We start from the raw sequence: 10,325 nt of genomic DNA on the forward strand, positions 1-10,325 counted from the left end.
GATTTCTGCTTCTTTTTTTTTCCTAGCCACATTGCACAGGTGAGCGAAATGGCCCATGGGCCTCTTGTTTATGCTTTTATTGTGGATTTAAAATCATTCAAATGGATTTTAAGTTTTTAAAAGTGTTCTGTATGAGAGCACATTCTAAACACATATCATACAAAAGTTCTTTAGAAACCTTCTATTCATAGAAGCTATCTATTTACTGCTTTACATCCAAAGTGACAAAATATACTATAAGGGATACCAAATCTGCAGTTTTATCTTTAATCAATTAGATTTTGTACCAATTTTACTCCTGAGATACCTGTAACTCCAGATTTTTCAAAGATCTATAGCATTATATTATTATGATTTTAGCGCACAGTTATGTTTTTAAAATATTTTCATGTTTGCTTTGTTTTTATCTTCAGGAAATAAAAAAGTATCTAAGGGAGTTCTGGAATGCTGTACCAGACGAGGATAGAAGTTGGTTAAGTGAGTCTCTGAATGATCGGGAATATGCAGTCGGTTTAAAGAAACTTAATGATAATACCAAGGAAATGCTGGATTCAATGAAAAAGTCCATAGTGGAACTATTTACAGATGAGAACAATACAAAAGTTGAATTGCCTTCTTCGTGGGCTCTAATGGAGCAGTTATTGTATGAAGGAGGCTGGAAGGTTTTGTCCCTGAGTGAAATCTGGAAGCTCAACTCATTTCTTCCCCATGAATACCAAATCAAAAGTGATGAAGAAATGTCAAAATTTTTAAAATGTTTTCATGACAGTGGCCTTCTTTTGAATTTTGAAGAAGTGGAATTGAAGGAACATGTTATACTAGACATTCAGTGGTTTGCTAATGCTTTCAGTAAAATAATTGCTGATGAAAACCACATCAATAAAGATTGTCAAACAAAATTAATCAAAGAGTGGAAATCCTTCAATAAAACAGGGGAACTTAAAGAAACAGTTATAGATGCTTTGTGGAAAGATGAACCCTCTTACTTGAAACATAAAAATGAAATTATGCCATATATGGAGAAACTTCAAATGCTGGTACCTTTGAATGCATTTGAGGCTGTATCAGTAGATAGCATGTCATGGTATGTCCCATGTATGAACAAAAAGCAGTTCAAAGCTGACTTCAGTGAAGATAAATGGGAATGTTCATCCATTTTGTGCTATCGATTCAGTTCCTTTGCTATGTTTGTGTTCTACAGACTAGTAGCATACTGCATAAGTTCTCTAAGATGGAGTGTTGCAAAAGATGAAGATAATGAAGGAAGTCCATGTCTTTATCAAACAGCGGCAGTGTTTGATCACAATGAACACACTGTTGTTGTTGGCATATGTAATGACGATATTCAGTTGCAAGTGCTGAGAATCAAATCATTGACCATAGACAAAGAAGTATCATATGAAATTGGAAACTCCATTGATAAAGGAATAGGAAAATTGACAGAAACATTTATTGGCACAAAGATATTCCTCAGAGGATTCAAATGTCAAAACATTGTTTGTAATGAGAATGATCTTTCTTTTACACTTTCAAGTGAGCTGTCCAAAATCAAGGCAAAAGAAATTCAGTGCAAGTGTCAACTTCGGGAGAAACATGTGATAAATGTACAAAAGACACAGGGATTCTGGGAAAAGGTAACAGTTATTAATCTTTATACTCCCTGTAAAACAATCGAAAAATCGATTTTTAGGACTTACATTGTCTGCCTGTCTGTTGGTATATATGTCCAGCCAATAACTTTGCAGGAAAAAAACACTTGCACATTTATTGTTTACAAGCTGAGGAATCATACTGATTTTGACCATATAAAAGATCAATGAATGAAAAAAATATTAAAGAGAGAGACATTTGAAGTTTATATTTTACACAGAGCATTCTATCAGGAATGTATTGATCTAAATATAAGGCCAATTGGTCAAGTTCAAGATCACTTCCAGAAATAATTTTTTAAAAATAAATTCAGTGTAACCATCACTGCATGAAAAGTCGGGTTTAATTTTACCTTAAATGTGATTTAAATGCTGCGATTATTTAATGTTTAAATGCATATTATAACATATTGTAGGATCGTAAATGTTAGAAAATAATTAGCATTTAATACGAGTTTAATAAAAAATTAAAAGAACAAATTTAATAAAGTTTGGAAAATTGTAAACTTACTAATACGTTCGGATTTTAGTCTGCCGTAAACAATTATTATACCTCAAATATACAAAACGTATAATTATTATTAAACATGGCCAGATAATTAAGTTTTACGGTCACATTAAATTTGTTCGTTTAATAAAATTTAACGGAGATCTTTACCTCATTATTTTTTGTTAAATTCACACTCTACTTTATAAAACCTCCAAATATAAAGTTATATACGGAGAATTGTAAACTTACTAATACGTGCATTTTTATTCTTTCATAAACTAATATTAAATCTCTTGTATATGTGATGAAAATGTACGGATTAAACCTTCCCATATAATTAAGATTTAAGGTTGTATTTGATGAAATTTAACATTATTATATCATTGCATATTTTTATTTTACATTTATTCCATCAATAATTTGTATGGTTTATAATTGTGTTTTTTTTTTGGGCAAGTATTTTACAATCTTACACAAATCCATTTCTCATTCAATTTTATTAGATGTTATCTCAATAGTGTACAAACAATGAGTTCTAACAAAGTACAAAATATTTCAAATTTAAGCCTAAAAGTCAGAAGTAAAAAATTTACAATCATGATTGTAGCTCAATTATAATGGAGTAAATTTCTACATACTAGTAGTAAGCAATATACTGAAGTCATTATAAATAATATTAGAATAGTATTGCATGTAAAATTCAAATCCGCAATAAATCAAAACACAACAGATAAAAAATGCAGTCATTCTGGACTCCAAAAGACAGCAAAATCTGACTGAAACTGCCCCTATTAAAACTTCTGCATGGGCTGTAAATGACTTTTAAATTTCCCACAATAAGTTATATCATACTTTGCAAAAAAAAAAAAATAAAAAGTTGCCAATAAAAGTTGTCCATTCTTTTTACATGTACATTTAAACAAGACACACTAAGCCACTAACAGAGAAGCCTCACTCGCCCACAAGCAACAGCAAAAGGATCGGTCAGAGACACCACCTTTCTCTTGCTTGGGTATCAAGATCTGCTACTTACTGCCAGCAAAGCTCTTTTAGACCACCCTTATATTGTTTCCCAAGTATTTCAACAATAGATGTCCATGCACTAATTATCCAAGTTCAACTTGAAAAATACTTAATGTTGACTATGAAAAATACAAGACCCAAAAAAATCCTTTACATGTATATCATCTGGTTATGTCAATTCAAATTAAGGAAATGTATCACAATTACACAAAACAATAGCAGCTTAAATTTGTTTACAATACATGTAGCTCATTTCTGTTCCAACTGCTAGGTTTATTGCTTGATGAATGTAATATAACATATCCTCAATAATCAACGTTACATTGGAATGCAAAACATTTCAATAGTGATATTTTCAACTTTGCTTTAAAATATCAAAAATGAGCTCTGAAACATGCAGATATAAAAGTCCTGTATAAACATATGTAAAAGTGTATTTAACAATTTTTTAAGCCTTAATTGCGATTCCATAACTCATAAACTATCTTACTTCAAATGGAAGGAAACAAATTAATATTTTACTCTTGCAATTCTTATTTATTTACTCTTGCAATATCAATTGTAATATTTATTAAAATCACAATTCTTCCCTTTTCTACTCAGAAATGTCTCTACCTCATTTGCCTATTCTATTTTTTACATCTTTGACTCACTAAGCCACTGACAGAGAAGCCTCACTCGCCCACAAGCAACAGCAAAAGGATCGGTCAGAGACGCCACCTTTCTCTTACTTGGGTATCAAGATCTGCAACTTACTGCCAGCAAAGCTCTTTCAGACTACCCTTGATCATGATTATCTTTTCCACAATAATGTCCATGCACTTATTATTTAAGTTAGACTTGTACATATATGTGATATATAAATCAAGATTAAAATGTATGTGATTGCAGACCAATAAATGTTTAAACAATAAAATACATAAAAGTTTTAATCTGTAATCAAGCATAAGAAAAAAACTTTCACTGTAAAAAATACAACACTAGGTATATTTTTCTTATCTAACATTGAATTTGTGCAAAACAGTAGCAACTCAGATATTTCATCTCTAATAGCCCATCTCTGTTCAATTAATACATCCATATGTTTGACTCTTTTAGATACTTTATTTGTCCTAGTTCTTCTTATGCTCTGCCTTTTAGAGTGCTTTGATTTGAGAATGGCACTTTTGGTGTCCTGTTCTTTGAAGACATTCACACATTCATCAGAATGCAACTTCAGCTTTCTAATTTCATAGATAGTATTATCTTTAGAATCATTTTTTGTACTATGAAGATGTAATCAATATTTAAAACTGCTTTTTCTTGCTTCTAATCTTCTCTTTATGCCAAGAAGTTTTCAGCTCTGGGGAAGCACACCTAACTCCTAATTTCTACAATAAACATAAAAATAAATACCCATTTGCCTATATATACATATTATATGTGTGCTTCCGGATTTATGCAATTGCATATATTAAATAGTAAAAACAAAATCTGAGTTGATTTTAAAATTATCATTTGACCTAGAGGAAGCACAGCTCAATTTTGCTTAATTAAAAATTTATAGAAGACTACAAAAGATATGCCATTTTTTTCAAATCTGGGTAATAAAGACAGATAATTATCTATAATTTCAAGCCAGCAAGCTACAGATTTCGAAGTGTGTAAATTTCGGTCTAATGATTTTGTTCACCATCTTTTTTTGGAGCATTTTACCTGCTTGACCTTGAACATGTTGAGGTGCCCTTTTCTCTGCTCCTCCACAGTAATTCTTTCATTTAGCAGCAAGATACTATGGATATGGTAAAAAGCTGTCATAAACAAAATATGAAAAATTAATAACAGGTGTGGCTCTCCATAGAAAGAATATTCAAAAAAGGAGAAAAAAATATACAAACGGGGTAAACTTATGACTAACATGATTACAGCAAGAAGATAACATTTTACACAAGGAAAAAAAATTCTCTGTGTCATCTAGTTAAGTGAAGTGCATAAAAAACATATAGTTATTTGTATAGATCAAATTTATAGACGACAAAATATGATACGAAACATACATAATGGTACCGTAGTCCGAGCAAATGGAATTTGAAAATTTACAAAGTTTAGGAAAATGCAAAGAACAGCATTTACAGCATTTATCATATTAAGACACACATATATATAGTTTCACAGCAGCAAGCTTCAGAATTTAGAAGTACATGTAAATTGGGGAATGGTGACTTTTTGCCATCTTTTTTTTTAGCAATTTACCAATGTATTTACCTGCTTGACCTCGAATATTTTGAGGCGTGCAGCCCTTTTCTTCGTGTTCCTCCACGATATTTTATTTAATGTAGCAGAAAGATACTATGGATAAAAAAAATAAGAAAAATTAAAAGCAGGTATGGCATCTTGTAGAAAAAATATACAAACAGATGTATTTATGATATAGAGCAAGTAGATAACATTCATACAATAATAAAATCCTCAAACTTTGTGATTTAATACATATTATGATATATATTATATTAAATTTAGAGACGAAAAAACATGATATCAAATGGGTGTACATACTCAGAACACATTGAATTTAAGAGTAAACTTAAATGCAAAGGTTAATTAGCATCTACAGCATTTAACATGCAAGTTATTGGGATAATGAACAAGTGATTTTACATAAAAGTATATATTAACAACTTACACTGTAGATAGCAAGTTTTTAAAGTGGACAACAAATGCAAACTTCCAGTAAATGATGGCAATCTCATACACAATACGTTGTACAACAAATGATTAGTTCGTACCTCATACTGGGTAGCCAAATATCTGGTCAAGTCACTTTCAGGAAGAGAGCCTCAGCAAGTTGAATAGTTCAATGTTGATCATTCCCATAGCTACTTCAAACTTTTCTGGCACAATTTCTGAAAGAAAAGATGTATCTTGCAGGGATTTTTATTCAAACTAGGAATAATTCTCATGAATGTTAAAATTTGAAAAGTTTATAGATGACCGACGAATACCAGACACAGAACATATAACTCTCTCAGGTCTTAAAATGGCTCAGGTGAGCTAAAATAAATCAATTCATGTGATTTTATTGATCTTATTAGCCGTTGTGTTAATCTTCATATTGTTTTTGTCATTTCTTGTGGGCATTTGGATTCCTGTAAATAATGCATGCATAATTGTGCATCAAAGAATGTGATAGCTATTTTTAATAATTCATGCTTACGTAATTAACGTAAATAAATTATGCATAGCTCAAAATCCATTGCTATTGTATTTTTAGGATAAGGAAAATACGAATATAAACCTCGTATTGTCTACTTGGTATATAGCATTTCAAGTTGTTGCAATATTTTTTTACTCTTATGCATAAAGATACAAGTTAATAAAACATTGTTTGTTTATTTTTGATAATAGAAAAATTGAGCGGTATGGTTCTCACCAATTTCACAATCTGTCTACATAGCCGGCGTTATAGGGAATCGTCTCAGGCACAGTCCACACTGCAACTATTTAAATAATCAAAATAAGTGCTCAATATATTCTTGAGTAGACATTAAGAAATAAATAAATAATTCATTACATTGTACACCACTCTCTGTAAATGCTGAACAGAGGAACATTTTAGTGACAAAAATTCTGAAACCAATCCCAAACGAGAAAATTCTGGTTAAAATCCATCTTTCGGTTAGAAGGTTAAAAGCGTTAAATAATTATTACAAAATGTAAATAGCGCTTGCCCAAACGTTTTTACTGCCAGGCATTTTATGTGTACAGCCCAGACTAAGGAACAGTAACATTATCAGTAGCAGAGGTAATTATTCATTCAAGGACACATGATAAAATTTTGTACATTGTTCATACCGCTAAAAAGGGTCGTAAATGTCTTCATCTTCTGTTAAAACATAAATTCCATCCAAAGTTTATCATGTTTCTCCTTTTCGAGTAACTCTCTTTCGCCCCTTCCTCCTGTACAACATCATGATCAAGTTCAACATGGCTGCGTGGAACTCTCCAAAAATTGAATTTCGGCGCGGTGTGTTGTTTTTAAATAAATTGCTTTTCGAGCCCGACTTCGATCCCGATGTAATTGTACTACAGTGGTAGTCGATAGAGAAAAAAACTGAGTTATATTCCACAGTTTTGAAAAATCTACATAAGGGTTAAATAAATAAAAATGAGAAATAAATAAATTAGAATGAATAGGGTGCCTAAATATTTTTTTTCCCCAAAAATGTTTCAACATAAGTTTACATTAGGTATAAATGAATTATTTATGACATATTCAAAATACCAAAAATGTACTTAAACTTTAAGTATAAGCATATTTACTTTTACATGTCGATATTCTTAAACGGGACGTATAATAATCTCAATTAAACTAAATTATTTTCGACGTATTTTGCATTAAATATGATTATACTTATTTGAAAACTGTATTTAATTATATCACAATATATCTCATGTAAAATTTACCGTTATACATAAATTAAATTCAATACAAGAAATTTACTGGAGTAAACGAATTTATTAAATTATATTAAACGCGACTTTTCATGCAGTGCATATCTTGTAAAATGGACCATTATTTGACTCAAAGATTTCTTACGACCCAAGAATGTGTCATGATTTGAACTTATTTTAAGGTTATTATGATGTTTACCTGAAAAAATAATTGGAAACTCAAAATGGACTGAAGAAATGTAGTTAGGTATATCTGTATAAATAATTGGAGACTCAAAATGGAATGAAGAAATGTAGTTAGGTATATCTGTATAAATAATTGGAGACTCAAAATGGAATGAAGAAATGTAGTTAGGTATATCTGTATACTTCAAACTAATCTTGCTTATAATCTCAAAATGTGTCATGACCTTGATCAAAGCACCAAGTTTCTTTCAGACCAGTGCAGAGTAGATGAACTGTATTGCAAAAGGTTAATGGATGTTTAATCTTTTACCAAAATTGTGCAATTAACTATCCGTTGTCTCGTGGTTCGGGTACAAGAGTTTTAGAAGCTCTGATGAGTACATTATGTTTCTCTCTAGATAAATCTTTCATTTCACTTCAATCCTAATTTTCCAAATTGATGTGATGTCACCAACTCAATGATATCTGATGGTAAATCAAAATTGTTTATATCCAATTTTCCTTTCTTGACCTACAACAGGGCCCTTTGTTATAATCACCTTGGAAAACAAACTGTACTTGCATTAGGGTTTAGGTTTGCTTAATATATGGGGAATCATCTTATAAATTTTAATCTTGGTTTATAATGTTTTTTCCTAAGCTGGCTCCATTAGATGAACTAAGATTGATTTTGTTTCAGACAAAGTTGGCTATTTCCAGCACTAAGTTTCGAGGTTAAGATTGGTTTATTATAATAGCTATGGTTTATTTTGTTTCAGAGAGAGACAATTGATTCCAGTACACCTGTGGCGTCTGGAAAAAACCTAGAAGGCCGGTCTAGATTTGCAAAACTTGGCATGGCTACAAATGATGTGTTGAATAAAGCATACAGAGATATTCTAGAATCAGAGATTCCTGCATCTGATATTGAGAACAAGGTGAATTTATTATCAAACAGAAAGAGGATGAATATGAAGCTGAATTCGGATCAAGAAGATCTCTTGATTAAAGCAAAAAATTCTGGATATGAGGAATTTGATATATCATTAACATACAAGTTGATAAGAAACATTTGTTCAACGATTCCTAAACCAACAAAAGGAAAATGGGGAGAAGATGCCAGCAACAGGAGAAGTGACCGTGGGTGATGATGTCGAAAGAATAAGGTTTATACGAAATAGATTGACTGCACATGTGAGTTCAGCCTCCATCTCTCAGAGAGAATTTGATGACACCTGGTTGACGATGTCAGATGTCTGCCAAAGACTGGAAACCTTCACTGGTGAAAAGTACTTGGATAGTCTTAAAGGGATTCAGAAACTTGCTCTAAAAGAGGAAGGGGAAGATGCAATAAAAGATATCATAGAAAAGTTTGTCAAGGATCAACACGAGCAACATGAACTGTTGAAGACAGTCGTGTCAGATGTTCAAGAATTAAAGTCTCAAATGATGACATTAAAACGAAATTGAAGACTGGAAGCAACCGCTAGAAAAATTTTTTTTTTACTCATAGAACGTTAGCAGGAGTAGTAAATAATGAATTCTGTTACACTTGGTTGAAGATGTCGGAGATCTGCAATGCACTCGAAAGTTTCATTGGTGAAAATCCTTTGAATAAGTCTTATTATAAATATAATCATAAACTGGATATGAGGAATATGATATTTCATTTATATACAAATTGCTAAGAAACATTTGTTCAAAGATCCCTTAGTCATCAAAAAGAAGGTGATGAGAAGAGCCAGCAGCAGGAGAGGTGACAGTGGGTGACGATATAGAGAGAATTAGGTCAATACAAAATAATTTGACTGCACACGTGAGCTCAGCCTCCACCTTTCAGTGCATAACACTGTGGGCGACAGTGCCGGATATCTGGCCCCGGGATCATGAAGCATCTTAAGCTTAAGTCAAAAAATGTCTTAGATGCAGAAATTTTTTAGAAGTCAAGCAGCCCAAAATGAAAATGCTTTCCGATTTTGTATCATCAGCCTACTGACTTGCATGCAAATTATGAGTTTCCTTTAACAAGTTTTAAAGACTTTATAGATGATTGAAATTTTGACTTAAGTCAAAGTCTGTTTCATGATCCCGGGGTCTGGATTGGAAAATTTCACTGGGAAAAAATACTTTGATACCTTAATACATGTAGCATATATAAACTAACTTTAAAAGATGAAGATGCTCTTTCAGGAACAAAATGATATGTTGAAGAAAGTTATGTCAAATATGCAAAATTTAATGTCAGATTAAAGTTAAGTTAAATGTGACTTCAACTTTAAACAATTTAAAACCATCCTTCGTTAATTGTAAAGAAATATGTTTATCATCATTTCTTTTATGAAAAAAAAAATTAAGAATCAGCAAAGACTTGGGAAGAGCAGTAGTTGCAGTTTTTTTTCAAAAATGCACCCATATCATATTTGATTGATAACCTTCCTTTCATTATTCATTATGTTTTGTATTCCCTTTGCATAACTTTTCTGTTTATAGAGTTTCTCATCTATAGCAGCCTTCAGAATCCCTCGCTAACGTATTTTTTGATAATGATGTATAAGGACTGACGTACC

The 10,325-nt window shown here is 31.5% G+C and overlaps 1 protein-coding gene across 1 annotated transcript; it reads left to right on the top strand.

Annotated features, from left to right (window-relative positions):
• Positions 1 to 413: 413 nt before the first annotated feature.
• Positions 414 to 9,628, top strand: LOC134272648 (uncharacterized; the record flags this gene model as incomplete). Its single annotated transcript, XM_062754857.1, has 2 exons — positions 414 to 1,634; positions 8,538 to 9,628. Coding segments are annotated over 2 exons (1,590 nt in total), but the record flags the coding sequence as incomplete, so codon positions are not given.
• Positions 9,629 to 10,325: the final 697 nt, after the last annotated feature.

This window comes from Saccostrea cucullata, unplaced genomic scaffold (genome assembly GCF_032062105.1).
Source record: "Saccostrea cucullata isolate Sc308-1 unplaced genomic scaffold, CSIRO_AGI_Scuc_v1 ctg8641, whole genome shotgun sequence".
NCBI classification, from domain to species: domain Eukaryota; kingdom Metazoa; phylum Mollusca; class Bivalvia; order Ostreida; family Ostreidae; genus Saccostrea; species Saccostrea cuccullata.